The sequence below is a fragment of the Ovis canadensis genome, chromosome 4, assembly GCF_042477335.2.
Source record: "Ovis canadensis isolate MfBH-ARS-UI-01 breed Bighorn chromosome 4, ARS-UI_OviCan_v2, whole genome shotgun sequence".
Lineage (NCBI taxonomy): Eukaryota > Metazoa > Chordata > Mammalia > Artiodactyla > Bovidae > Ovis > Ovis canadensis.
The window spans coordinates 27,231,851-27,247,367 of record NC_091248.1 but is presented as its reverse complement, the minus strand read 5'-3'; the positions used below and the strand labels follow the sequence as shown (position 1 = coordinate 27,247,367).

The 15,517-nt window shown below is 41.9% G+C and overlaps 1 protein-coding gene across 1 annotated transcript in view; it reads right to left on the bottom strand.

Annotated features, from left to right (window-relative positions):
• ASB4 (ankyrin repeat and SOCS box containing 4) overlaps positions 1 to 15,517 on the bottom strand; it is an 86,029-nt gene that overhangs the window by 16,260 nt on the left and 54,252 nt on the right. Inside the window, exon 3 of the mRNA XM_069587465.1 lies at positions 7,029 to 7,519. Coding sequence (XP_069443566.1) covers positions 7,029 to 7,519 — 491 coding nt within the window. The remainder of the gene's footprint in view (positions 1 to 7,028; positions 7,520 to 15,517) is intronic.

Below are 15,517 nucleotides of genomic sequence, written 5' to 3'. Positions count from 1 at the left end.
GACTTTCAGTATAGTCACATTCCCTTCCTCCACGGGCAACCTTCTGATAGGATTTCTTTCTAAAATCGAAATGCTGGTGATCTCCAATCCCAGAAGGAAGTGCTTTCATTCTCTTACACCAGAGGTCTAGCCAAGAAAGTCTGGCAGTAACTGAAAGAAATCTTTAGGAATCTGGCAGAAGGTCTTTTTGTTTTTGAAGCAGCAATTGTTTGAGGTTGGAAATTTTAAAGACCTTTCCTAATTGGTGAAGACCACTTTGACTCTAAAATTGAAGAGGAAGACACGATGACCCCTTGGGTACATCTTTGGAAGGGGAGGCGGGTGTGTTTCTAGCTTGACCATTGCTGTTCTCCAGATCAGCAGCCCCGCAGGAAACCTTTCAGAAGCCACTTCCCTCCATCTGTGAGCCAGGAAGAAGCAATCCTTTGGGACCAGGTTCTCCCTCCACCATCTGGAGTTGCCTGTGGCTCCACCCCACCAGCACCACGCTCCTGGGGGGATGGGAAGCAGCAACTCAACCCCTAATGAGATTCTTACCCGGAAATGAGACAAAGATCTTTTACTTACTTTTGATGCTTTTTGAACATTGGTGCTGGAGAAGACTCTTGAGAGTCCCTTGGACAGTTAGGAGATCAAACCCGTCAGTCCTAAAGGAAATCAACCCTGAATATTCATTGGAAGGACTGATGTTGAAGCTGAACCTTAAATACTTTGGCCACCTGACGTGAAGAGCCGACTCATTGGAAAAGACTCTGATACTGGGCAAGATTGAAGGCAAGAAGAGAAGGGGGGACAGAGGATGAGATGGTTGGATGGCATCACCAACTCAGTGGACATTATTTTGAGCAAACTTGGGGAGATGGTAAAGGTCAGGGAAGCATGGCATGCTGCAGTCCACTGGGTCACAGCAAGTCAGACATGACTTAGCAACTCAACAACTTACTTTTGCAGAGATCTGTTTTATCCACAGTCACCCAGCAAGGGATTTCAGAATAAAACTCAACATTTAGTCTCTAGGCATTCTCAAACCTTGTCTCTCCTGGGAAACCGCTGTGGGCAAACCAGGTGTGGGGTAACTGATTCTACTGCTCAACAGATAAATAATGGTAACAGCAGATACAGTTACTATTTATTTAATGGTTGCCTGGCAACCCACTCCAGTATTCTTAACTGGAGAGTCTTATGGACAGAGGAGCCTGATGGGCTACAGTCCACGGGGTTGCAAGAGTCGGACATGACTGAAGCAACTTAGCACACACACATGACCAGAAATGATAAACACTTTTAAAATATTACTGTGTTTCATTCTTAAAACAACCTTAGGAGAAGGATAAAATTATTCATGGATAAAGTGGCAAGGTATGTCTCTCTGGCACCTCCATGCCCTCGGTCTCTCTCCATCCTCTTCCCTGGAAGGAAGATGGCCTTAGAGCATAAATATACACAAAATTATGCTTTATGAAATGAGTCATATTAGAAAGAGACTGATTTTTTTTTTTTTTTTTTGGTCTTCTCGAAGTCCCACTATGAAGAGTGAGATGTGGGTGGAGATTAAAAAATGGAGGTAGTCCAAGGGAAAGATATTTATAGATGCAGAATGAAGGTTGGCGTGAGGAATTGGGGGTGGGACCTTGTAAGAACCGAAATTGACTCCAGAAAAAAATACAAATATGTTTGGCACCATCTTCTGGGCTCTGAGCATATTTGTGATGTACTATGCGTACGGTTCATTACTTGCTAGTGAAGGAATCAGTCTGCATATTACTGCCAAGGCATAGAGCATATCCATTTCACAGGGGAAGAAACTGAGGCTCCAGAAGTAAGATATTCATTCAAAATCACACTCTTAGGTGAGTGGCAGTCACAGATTTATCTGACGCCCCTCCCCCCCCAATTCTATGCTTCTTTATTCCTGATATGCATAGCATGGCAAAGTCTAGAATGAATTTCACTAGTCATGAGTCACAAAGCAGAGGTAAAAATTTTAATTAGGAACCCTTTCATAAGTGGAGAAGGCAATGGCAACCCACTCCAGTACTCTTGTCTGGAAAATCCCATGGACAGAGGAGCCTGGTAGGCTGCAGTCCGTGGGGTCGCTAGGAGTCAGACATGACTTCACTTTCACTTTTCACTTTCCTGCACTGGAGAAGGAAATGGTGACCCACTCCAGTGTTCTTGCCTGGAGGATCCCAGGGATGGGGGAGCCTGGTGGGCTGCCGTCTATGGAGTCGCGCAGAGTCGGACACGACTGAAGCGACTTAGCAGCAGCAGCAGCACAGCGGCTTCCATATGTAGTTTAAAATGCTGAGTTAGGGTTAGACTGTTTTAGCCAAATCTAGATACCAGTGTGTATGATCCAGAAAATGGGTGCCAACTAAGAAGTAGATATTCATAGCCAAAAATTATGGATCACTGTACTTTAAATAAAAGCTGTTCAGTTTATCATAGAATATGACCAACTGACTTTATTTCTAAGGTGCTGGCATCAAAACTTATCATAAAAAAGTATTTTTTCATTCCAAAGCCCATTGGTCAATGAGGAAATTTCAAGGAAGGTGAGAATTAACAACTGAGGCCAACCAGGTGCCTTCAGCAGTAGATGTTATGAATATTTTTCCAGGCCATTTAGGCAGCAGTCTTTCCTCAAATTTTATAAAGAAAATATAAGGGTTAAGCATTGTTCTAATTCTTGATATTTTCAGACACACCTTGACCAAGATCCAGAGGCAAAAATAAGTAATAGCTAAAAACTTGGGAGAAATACAAACCTTGATGTGGGGAAAGGGAAGCTTTAGGTACAAACTGATTATTCAGTCACTAAGTCGTGTCTCTTTGCAACCCCATGGACTGTAGCACACCAGGCTTCCCTGCCCTTCACTATCTCTCAGAGTGTGCCCAAGTTCATGTCCATCGAGTCGGCAATACCATCCAACCATCTCATCCTCTGTTGCCCCCTTCTCCTCCTGCCCTCAATCTTCCCCAGCATCAGGCTCTTTTCCAATAAGTCAGCTCTTGTATCAGGTGGCCAAAGTATTGGAGCTTCAGCTTCAGCATCAGTTCTTCCAGTGAATATATTCAAGGTTGATTTCACAAAGATGTAAAAATTTACTAGGATACATATGAGTTATTCTAGGTCAGGAATAAGAAGTAAAGGATTAGTTTATATGATTTACCAAAAAAAAGGAAGGGATGCTGGAGTAGGGGTAGGGGTCCAAAATCCACGAGATACCCAAGGAAGGGAATGCTGTAGAATCTGCCTTCATGGAGATTTGCAAACACAATAAGAGCACTAGTTATCCCTAAGGTCTTGAGAATTAAATATAATGACCTCTTTAGGTCTCCTCTTGTGTTGTGATCCTTCAGGTTTAATTACACTTCCTGGGTAATAACAGAAAACACAGTGGAAACTGCTAAATCTAAGGGCTTAGGCTCAGGAGTCAGACAGACCTCATTCTGAATCAAACACATGACTATTAACCTTTAACAGGCTTGAGCCAACCAGCAACCCTACTATATTTCCCAAGTCCATTTGCTCCCCATGATAAACATCTCACACCCTCACCTTTGCCTTAAGCCTTCAGACCTCGTCTCCATCCACTTCTCATTCTTCATTGAGAAAACAGAAGCAATTTTAATAGAACTTGTACAAACTCTTATTAACATATCTACCGACATCCCCACATCTGGGTACATAGGCACTGCTTTCCCTTCTACTATGATGGATGAACTGTGCCAAGAACAACACCTCCATTTGGGCCTTAGACCCCATCTTCTGTCTCCAAATCAAGATGGTGCTCAAGTAATTGCCTGCAAGACGTTTTTCTCCCTTTCCTAGAACATTCCCATCAGTCAACAAACATATGAACCATCATTCCCTTCCAGCTACGCTTCCATTTTAAGAAAATGCCTCCAATTCTTCACTGGTTTCACTTCCATTTATCCCTTTTTCCTTTGAATCCACTTTGATTAACCTTTTTTCACCAATGTCCCACCAAAATAACTCTTGTTGAGGTCCCCAGTAAAACTAGACTAGTTGTCTAGCCCAGTGGCAACTTAGCCCTCATCTTATTTGAAATGCCACCTATATTCAACCAGTACATGCTTGCTAAGTCACTTCTGTCAGGTCCAACTCTTTATGACCCCATGGACTGTAGCCCGCCAGGCTCCTCTGTCCACTGGATCCTTCAGGCAAGAATACTGGAGTGGGTTCCCACGCTCTCTTCCAGGGGATCTTCCTGACCCAGTGATGGAGCCCAGGTCTCTCTCTGATGTCTCATGCATTGCCAGGTGGGTTCTTTACCACTAGCACCACCTGGAAAGCCCATCAGCACACCCTACAAGGCCATATAAATGGTCTGCAAACCACCTTCTCATATGCCCCTCCGACTTCTCCTTCCTCTTTCTCACCCCACTTCAGGCACTCTGGCTTCCTTAAACATGTTTAGTCCTCTCTTACCTCAGAATCTTTGCACCTGCTTTCTTATGCCTAGAATGCTCCCCTCCCACCTCCGCCCACCGCCAGGTATCCACATGACTTGCTTCTTCACATTCTCATTTTCTCTAATCAGCCTTTGTAAAATAGCACATACGTAAACCGAAGAAACCCCACAGTCTCTTATTTTATTTACCTTGCTTTACTGTCTCCACAGCACCTAACATAGCAGAGTGTATTTATTTCATCTGCTGTTTTGTTTTTCCCTACCTTCCACTAGACAGTAACTTCCATGAAGGCCCTTGTTTAATTCATGGCTCTGTCTCCATCTCCTGGAACAGTTCCTGGCACATAATAGGTACTCAGGGAATCTTGAGTACCTATAATGGATATATCTGATTCACTCTGCTATACAGCAGAAACTAACACATTATAAACCAACTATACTCCAATAAAAACATAATTTTTTAAAAGGAAATACACAGTTCAGTAAAAAAAAATAAATAAATGAGCTTGACCACTTACTGTGTGTGACTTTAGAAAAGTATCTGAATTCCATCACCTTTTAAGTGAGGATAATATCAATGCTTACCTCAGAGGTTATTATAAAAATAAAAGTAAATAATCTGTATAAAGCCTATCTAGAACTCAACAAAGGATATTATTGTAACATTATTTATTATCTTATTTCTAATCACCATAATCTTTTGGAAGGTGAAAGTCAAAGTCGATTAGTCGTGTTCAACTCTTTGTGACCCCCATGGACTCTACAGTCCATGGAATTCTCCAGGCCAGATTACTGGAGTGGGTAGCTTTTCCCTTCTCCAGGGGAATCTTCCCAACCCAAGGATTGAACCCAGGTCTCCCACATTGCAGGCAGATTGTTTTACCAGCTGAGCCACAACCTCTTGGAATTCTCTATAAAAGTTTGATAAAGTTCCAGGACATTATGGGAATTACATACAATATTAAAGAAAAAAAAAGTCCTCCATTGAAACACCGACAACCAAAAGAAAATTCCTTCCTGAGATCTCAGGAATCATCAAACTCATCACATCTGCGCTGGGATGTCTGTGGGTCGACTGTATGGAACGTGCTGAGTGCACCTCCCCTAAATTTCTTTAGTGGGACTTCTCTTCCAACTAACCTTCCTACTGCAGGACTTCAGACATTTTACCGAGGTAGGAGGTAGAAGCTGGCTGTGAATTTGGTAAAACTTCTGTCAGCTAGCTTTCTGTGACCCTGCATTCGTGAGCACATAAAACTCCTCTGCAGCCTGTTAATTCTTTTAGATGAGTGGGGTCCTAGGTACGTTATCATTCAATTTATTTTAGGTGAAGGGCATTTTGGTTTCCAAATTAAGCACCATCATCAACTTAATGCTAAACTCTCTCCCATGCGCTATAGAACCCTTCACTCCTCTATTTTGTCATTTACCATGAAATATTAAAGTTACCTCTTTATGTGTTTGTCTCTCCAGCTAGATCCTAAGCTAACTAAGAGTAGTGACCATGTGTTAGTCTTGCCAGTATTGTTAATATTTGGTCCCTACTAGCCCATTAGACAGAGAAGGCAATGGCACCCCACTCCAGCACTCTTGCCTGGAAAATCCCATGGACAGAGGAGCCTGGTGGGCTGCAGTCCATGGGGTCACCAAGAGTCGGACATGACTGCGTGACTTCGCTTTCACTTTTCACTTTCCTGCACTGGAGAAGGAAATGGCAACCCACTCCAGTGGTCTTGCCTGGAGAATCCCAGGGACGGGGGAGCCTGGTGGGCTGCGGTCTATGGGGCCGCACAGAGTCGGACATGACTGAAGCGACTTAGCAGCAGCAGCAGCCCATTAGAAATTATCAATAAATACTATTAAAATAAAGGTTGTGTAGTATATTACAAAATTAAACACTAGCACCAAGTGAACTAAGGTAGAATACCTACAGCGCCACTGTGTGAGATCAGACAAATTGCTTAACTATTCTGTGCCTGAGCTTCCTCCTTTATAGAATAGGTATAATAATATAATCTACCTTATCAGATTATTACAGAATTAAATGAATTAAATTAAGAAATGTAAGATGATTTATATGTGTGCTTAATAAACATAATTTTTCTATAATAAATATTATTAATTCTTAATAAATGTTAGTTTTCATTAAACTAGAAAACTGAGCTGCCCTTTCATATATTCAAACCAGTTCCAAAGCAGGCTCTGTCATCTATAGAGCAGACATCTGCGGAAGAGACGCTCTTGCACATGTGGCGCCATTCGTTGCTTCTGCAGACGATCAGTATCCTTCTGATCTTGTTCATTCAGTCCCCCAGGAAGCCACTACCAGTTCACTGGTGTTCACACAAGCCATGGAGAATTACCTGCTATTCTTGCTCTTTTTCTGCTCTCAGCCCAGATTTCAAACAAACGTGGACTAGGCTGAGATAGCTAGGGGTATATAACAAATGGAAGTTCAGATTGAAGGTCAGAGGCAGTTAGCCAGGCCTCCAACAGGCTTGAGTGACTTGGCGATTTCAGACTGAGCCACGCTCTGAGTCCCCATTACCCTGCTGCCCATCGGCCCAGCTCCCCACGCGGCAGCCTCACCTTATGGAACTGTGGAGGGTATATGCGAGCAGCCCCGTGGTTCAGCAGCAGCTGGTAGCAGATCTCAGGCTGCGCGGCGGGCCGCACGGAGGTGACCTTCAGCACGTACTGGATGGCCGCGCAGCCGTTGATGTCCATGAGGTTGGCCTCTGCGCCAGCCTCCAGCATCATGTGCATGAGCACGTGGTCGCAGTTCCAGGCCGCCTTGTGGAGCGGAGATTTAAAGTCGTCATCCCGGGCGTTGACCTCCGCCTTGTAGTCCAGCAGCATGCGGCAGATGAGGTGATGATCCCGGCTGTACTCCTGCTCTTTGAAGCGGAGGGCCCAGTAGGTTGCGATGGCCAGCGGGGTCTCCATGTGGGCGTTCACACTGTCCACGATGGCCCCGTGCTCCACGTAGAAGGCCACCAGCTCCGGGAGGCCGAAGTGGGCAGCCGTGTGCAAGGGCGTCTCCTCATCCTGGTTGTTGGTCTTCATGTTCACGTTCGCCCCTAGAAAGGGAGGTTGAAGCAGACAATTATTTAAACATATTTTTCCATTACTCACAAGGCTCATTAAACAGGCCTTTTCTCGCTGCTTCCGACTACCCATTTTTCCATTTCTGGACCCCATGGGAGCCACTGCTTTGAAACGACAGTGCCACCTTCTGGGCAAGCAGTAAATATATGGGGTGATGGGAGATTGGGACTGTGCGCTGCAGCATTGCCGGTTGAGTTCTAGTTCCTACTCCTAGGTGGATTGGCAAATACAAAGTGATTCTGATAACCAAATAGCTTTTATCTATTTTATCTTTTATCTAGCTTTTATCTAAAATAGCAAGTACTAAAAAATAAATAAATAAAGGTTACATCACAATCTTTGAGGCTTATATGTTATATGTGTGGCTTTAAAAGTCATCAATTTCTTGATGAGATTTCTTAAACATCATGTCATTTTTTTTTCTTCCCAAGCAGCTAAACCTGAAAACTTGGTACAAGGGAACTTTAGTGGTATAGAAGTTCAGTCTTCTGACTGAACACTGACAACATCAAGCTGCTGAATTCTATGAGGCTCCTTTGGAACGCAACTGGAGCAAAAATAAATACTCTAATGACCAAACTAGACTAAAGGCCACATTTTGAAAGGAAAATAATAGAAGCTGGGAAAATAAAACACGCATCGAAAAAAAAAGAAAGACTGTTAACGTGCAATTTATCATCGACAACGGCTATTTAGAAATACAAATTATGAGTGCTTGGAAATCTCCTTAGAAATTACTTAATCCAATCACTTATTTAACAGACCAGGAAAATGAGTAAATTTTATTTTTTTCTGATTGGAAAGTTAAGTACTAGAATGATCAATCTGAGAAACTGAAATTTTCCTTCTCATCCTAGTTTAATTGGGGTAAGCTAAATGACCTGGGGATCTACTCTATAATCAGTTTTATTGGAAATGTTTACAGTCACTTCAAGGATAAATCTGGGAAGACTTGTATCATTATTATTATTAAGGTAGCAACTAATATTTATTAAGCACTTGCCATGTACAACATTCTGGGCTAAATGCTTTTCATATTCCTCATGGAATCTCCCTAGCAACTCTTCGCAGGAGGTGCATTTTTATCCCAGTTTTACAGATGAAGAAAGTTGTACTTAGGCTAATACCTATTCCAGGCTAAGAAGCAATAGAACAGAAGTTTGAAAGCAGACAGCCTGGCTTCATAATCTCTCACCACTGTGCCATTCTACCTCATTAATTTCTTTACAATTTTTTGTTTGCTTTGCTGTCTTTGGATATTTGGAAACTTGAAAGCAACAGAGAAGTCATGTTGCATTTTGTTAATTTAAAAAATCTGTTCTCCATGTGTTGCTCCTTTATGCCGTTTTTCACGGCATCCTCTGACCATATGGAACACATTTAAGAAAGGGGATACTCCTACCAGCTTGCCTGCTGTCTAATACAAAATCCACCCCCTAGTGAGGTTTCTGAAAGCGCATTGTTCTGTAAAGCCTGAGACTGTTTCTGCTCCTAACTTCAGACAGCAGAATTATAAGCAAAGATGGTCCCTCATGAAGATCTGCCATCCGTGTTCATCAGGATTCCACCCTGGAGCAGCTCTGGGTCAGAGCTTTCTGGTCAGCCTTTCTGTGCCCTAGAGTGAAATGAAATGAATGTCTTCCCAGAAGCCGGTGCAGGGTCACTTCAGACACTGGAGAATTTCCAGTAAGAAAGGGAATCAGAGGGTCAGGGTGAAATTTACAGGCCAACTTGGAACAAACCACATCCTTTATTTTTTAATGCATTTGGACATTTACAATGGATCCTTGACCTCTTGCTACAACTAGATACACTGCATGGTTTGTTTTCCTGAATCGGAGAGCCTTGTTTTTATATTTGAATTGTGTCTTTGAGTGAACTTTTTCAGGAACTACACATAAAGTAGAATGATTTGACTACTTCTATTTAAAATTTTGTGATTTATTCAAGAAATTAGAGACCATAAACATAAATTCTTGGGGATGTAAAAATATATACATCTTTAATGTGAAAATGTGTACTGGCTTCCTAGAGCTGCCAATCAAATGCCACAAACTAGGTGGCTACAAACAACAGAAATTTGTACACGAGTCTAGAGATCAGAAGTGCAATTGAAGAGTCGGTAAAGGTGGCTATTTCTGAGAGAGTTTAAAGGGGGACTCTGTCTCGTGCCTCGCTCTGAGCTTCTGGTGATGGCTAGCAATCCTTGGTGTGCCTCAGCTTGTGAATGTACCCTCCAGGGGCCGCTGCCATATTCACGTGGTCCTCTCTGTGTCTTCACAAGGCTGTCTTCTTACAGAGACACCAGTCTTCTTACAGAGACACCAATTGTACTGCAACAAGGGCCCGTGCTGCTCCACTCATCTTAATGAATTACATCGGCAACAACCCCGTATCCAAACAAGGTCACACACTGACCTGCCAGAGATGAGGACTTCAGCATATCTTCTTTTTAGGGGGCCAAACAGGGGACACAATTCCACCCATAATATATAACACGCCCTGTGTGTTTGTGTGTATGCCCAGTCCCTCAGTCAGTCCTGTCTGACTCTTTGTGACTCTGTGGCTCGTGGACTGTAGCCCACCAGGCTCCTCTATCCATGGGACTTTCCAGGCAAGAATACTGGAATGGGTTGCCATTTCCTTCTCCAGGGGATCTTCCTGACACAGGAATCAAACCCATGTCCTTACGTCTCCAGCACTGGCAGGCAGATTCTTTAGCACGGCCCCACCTGGGAAGCCCACAGCATAACATAATATATACTGTGTGTTGTGTCTGTGTGCGTGCTCAGTTGCTCAGTCATGTCTGACTCTGTAACCCGCGAGGCTTCTCTGTCCATGGGATTCTCCAGGCAAGAATATTAGAGTGGGTTGCCATGCCCTCCTCCATGGCATCCCCCCAATATCATTAGATGTTTTAAAATAGGTATTGTACCAGTCTGCACTCCCATAAGCCATGTGTGAGGGTTCTCACCAACATTAGGGGTTTTCAATCTGTTTAATTTTAGCCAGTAGGAAATGGCAATCCACTCCAGTATTCTTGCCTAGAGAATTCCAGGGATGGGGGAGCCTGGTGGGCTGTTGTCTCTGGGGTCGCACAGAGTCAGACATGACTGAAGCGACTTAGCAGAGTCAGACACGACTGAAGCGACTTAGCAGTAGCAGCAGCAGCAGCATGGGAGTACATAGTGATACCTCATTTTGTTTGAATGTTATGTTTCCCTAATTAACAATTAGTTTAGATAAATTTCAATATTTTTAAACAAACACTGCTTTTTATTTACTATTATAAAGCATTTCATATTGTTATGTTATCATTTAAAATATTATTTTAAAATAATGACATAATATTCCACAGAGTCAGTTTACCCTACTGTTAGATGTAGAGACTTTTTTCCAAAGTTTTGATATTATGACTAATACTACAATTGATAAATTTATATGTAAATTTTAAGATTATTTCCTTAGCATCAGTTCAGTTCAGTTCAGTCGCTCAGTCGTGTCTGACTCTGCGACCCCATGAATCGCAGCACGCCAGGCCTCCCTGTCCATCACCAACTCCCAGAGTTCACTCAGACTCACGTCCATCGAGTCCGTGATGCCATCCAGCCATCTCATCCTCTGTCGTCCCCTTCTCCTCCTGCCCCCAATCCCTCCCAGCATCAGAATCTTTTCCAATGAGTCAATTCTTTGCATGAGGTGGCCAAAGTACTGGAGTTTCAGCTTTAGCATCATTCCTTCCAAAGAAATCCTAGGGCTGATCTCCTTTAGAATGGACTGGTTGGATCTCCTTGAAGTCCAAGGGACTCTCAAGAGTCTTCTCCAACACCACAGTTCAAAAGCATCAATTCTTTGGCACTCAGCCTTCTTCACAGTCCAACTCTCACATCCATACATAAATTCCTCCCAAATGGAATCATTAAGCTGAAACATCTGAGCTATTTAAAGAGTGACTTGATCGACAGGAGCTTGAATAATCTCCGGGAGTTGGTGATAGGCAGGGAAGCCTGGCGTGCTGCCGTCCATGGGGTCACATGACTGAGTGACTGATCTGAACTGAACCATCTCTCATTGGTGAATGAGTGCTGTTTTACTCACCTAGTATGTAGATACATAATTAAAAATTTTTTGCAATTTTGGAAGTAAAAAATGGTATCAAAAAATCCCGTTGTATTTTTTTTGTGCATTTGTTTTTGATTTTGGTATTAGAATGCCCTACTCCTCTCAGAGGTTTCAACGTTAGCCAGATTAATTACAATTTAATTTGTATATATTTTAAAACATTTAACATTTAATTCACGTGGAAGTTATTGTGGTGTTCTTACCAACTTAGGAAAAATTGATATTCTTACAATATAGAGTCTTTTCATGTAGGAACACAGTCTGTTTCTTGAAAAGTTTTCTTTATATTTCTGTAAACTATAGCCCCACAAAATTTGTAGCAATTTTCATTTTAGGGAAGAACAGTAAGTTATTTCTGGGGTAAAGTAACTTCTAATGAGAGAAAGACCTTCATGACCTTTCTGATTTATGCAAGATAGACTCCAGAACTAGTCTGAAATGGTAGCAAATGAGACAGAGAAAATTTTTAATTTGCATTGCTTTATAAAGAACCAGGACTTTTTAGACTTCATCGGTAGGCAAAGAAGAACAGATTTGTGTGCGCTGAGAATAAGATGCAGAGGGGACATAGGGTAAGGGCGGCACAGAGAGGACACTGGCCACAGGAATGGCACTCTGATGCCCCTGAAGCCAGGAAAGCAGGGACACGGTCCCCAGGAGGGACACAGTGTCCGTGAAAATTAAAGTTTTTCTGCTTTCCCATACTGCATGATAGGCTCCTTTCATCACCCTTCAACAGACGGAATCAATTATGTGAATCCTAGTTATGAGACCTCACATTTCCTTTTTTCCAAGTAAAATTAAACTACCTCCAAGGACCCATTTGTTGACTTGGCTGATCACCTGTGGTCCATCATCGTATGGCTCCCTCTGCTGGGCTCTGCTGCTTTCTACAGGCCATGAGTTGGCCCTCAGAAGCACGCTTTCCAAAGAACCCACCTTCCCGGCCAAGTTCTACCACCTCCGAAACTCCGTGCGAGTGGGGCCAGGCCTCGGTCCCCGGTTCCCGCAGAAACCGCCACTGCTCCATCTTCCCAGACTCCGCGAAGCCACGTCTTTACTCCAACCCTAAGCCGGCGCCCGCCTCCCTCCTTCTCCTGACGGACTTGATTTCTTGCTGAGTTTTTGTTTTTTTTTTAATAAACTTTTGTATGTAAGTGGGGAGATGGAAGTTGAGGCCAGACCAGTGCTTCGCAACCCTCTGAGACGTGCCTTTTCTATCCCACAATGAAATTCATAAATAATATACATCATCCACTTTCATACGTAATCTTTTAAAAATAAATCTAGTACCTAGCTAACATGTAAAGGCAAAATAAAAGTAGCTTCTGATAATCATAAATATAGTTATGATTGTTAAAAATAATATACATTACAATGATGTGGTATAAATTTTAATAAGTTATTGACTATCCTAGATGACCTCATGAAACGTTTATTTGTTTGAATCCATATGTAGACTCCCAGCAACTCTATCGTTGAATTGACACAGGGGTTTGTACCGCAACTCAAATACCACACCTGTCATTGCCATAATGAATGGTGTTTCAAACGAGAAAAGAAATCTTGGTTTAGTTTTGCCTTGATTTGCTGCCTAGCTCTATTCCTGGAAATTTCCATGTTTATTTACAATTCAAAAGTATTTTATGTTTACATATGTAAAATGGAGTTAGGTTAGAAATCTACTGTGTTACGACATCTAAATATCTATTTTTACATCAGTGCTAAATCTAAGCTTTCTTAAAAAAAATTATGAAAGAACTTAAAACTACAGAAAATCTCAGAAAATATAATAGATATCTATATACCTCTATCCATATTTGACAGATACTAATCTTTGCTATATTTGCTTTGGTTTTCTTTTTTCTAAGAAAGGATTTTACAGAAAAAAAAAAAAACCAAACCTAGCCCTTTTCTCCTTTCTTCCCTCCCCTTCTTTCACCTCAGAAGTTACTATTCTAAAGCTGACTTTTGTCATTCCTTTGTAGATTTTTGTTCTTTTATTATTTGCGCGCGGGTGTGTGTATGTGTGTGTGTGGGCACACGTGCTCAGTCATGTCTGACTCTTTGCAACCCCATGGACTGCAGCCCACCAGGCTCCTCTATCTATGGGACTTCCCAGACAAGAATACTGGAGTGGGTTGCCCTTTCCTTTTCTAGGGAATCTTCCTGGATCAGAGATCGAACCCTTGTCTCCTGCTTTGGCAGGTGAATTCTTTACCACTGAGCCACCTGGAAAGCCCATTACTCACATACGTATCCATAAACAACATAAAACACTTTTATTTTGTTTTCCTAAAAACCATATAAGTGGTACTCACTTTTGCAACCTCTTTTGTCAGCCATGTTATGTTTTTGAGCAGAGAACTGATTTTTGTTTTTTTCATTTCAACTGCTGAACAGATTTATATTGTGTAATTAAACTACAGTTTAGCCATTTCACTACTAAAGACACTTAAGTTGTTTTAGCATTTTATAATAACAAATATCTTTTAAATCATGCAGGAGTTTCTTTATAGAGAGAAACTGAATTAGTAGTAATAGCATATGAACATTTCCAACCATATTATACTCTTCAGTGTTATATCAATTTATATGTCCATCAGTAGAGTTTAAAGGTTCAACATCATTTCCAACACTTGATACCATCACATGGTTTACTGTCTGCCAATTAGACAGTATGAAATGGTATTTTGATTAAATTTGCATTCCCCTTGTTAGCAGTAGTGTTTTCTCATATGTCTACAGGCAACAAGATTTTCACTTATATGAATTGCCTATTCATAGTCTCTGCCCCTTTTTCATCAGGTTGCTTATGTTTTTCTTGTTTACTTTTTAGGATATAAACAAGATGACTCTGGAGAATATGATAAAAACTTTACTGAAGGCACAGGACTTAGATGTAAAGTGCTGCTATGTTCACTAATAGAAAGATTCAATAGTGTAAAAGATGGCAATTCTCCCTGAATTAACCTATAATTTCAGTGTAATTCAAATATTTTTTACATAATTTTTCAAAAAGTAATGAACAAATCAATTTTGTAAAAAAAAAAAAAGAAGAAGAAGAAGGAAAGAAGAGATGATGAAAGGGGTGTATTTATCCTACCAGCTATTCAAGCAAACTATAATTAATACCACTTTAGTTCAGTTCAGTCGCTCAGTTGTGTCCGATTCTTTGTAACCCCATGAACCACAGCATGCCAGGCCTCCCTGTCCATCACCAACTCCCGAAGTCCTCCCCAACCCATGTCCATTGAGTCAGTGATGCCATCCAACCATCTCATCCTGTCATCCCCTTCTTCTCCTGCCCTCAATCTTCCCCAGCATCAGGGTCTTTTCAAATGAGTCAGCTCTTTACATCAGGTGGCCAAAGTATTGGAGTTTCAGCTTCAGCATCAGTCCTTCCAATGAACACCCAGAACTGATCTCCTTTGGGATGGACTGGTTGGATCTCCTTGTTGTCTAAGGGACTCTCAAGAGTCTTCTCCAACACCACAGTTCAAAAGCATCAATTCTTTGGCGCTCAGCTTTCTTTATACTCCAACTCTCACATCCATACATGACCACTGGAAAAACCATAGCCTTGACTAGATGGACCTTTGTTGGCAAAGTAATGTCTCTGCTTTTTAATATTCTGTCTAGGTTGGTCACAACTTTCCTTCCAAGGCATAAGCGTCTTTTAATTTTATGGCTGCAATCACTATCTGCAGTGATTTTGGAGCCCAGAAAAATAAAGTCAGCCACTGTTTCCACTGTTTCCCCATCTATTGCCATGAGGTGATGGGACCAGATGCCATGATCTTAGTTTTCTGAATGTTGAGCTTTAAGCCAGCTTTCTCACTCTCCTT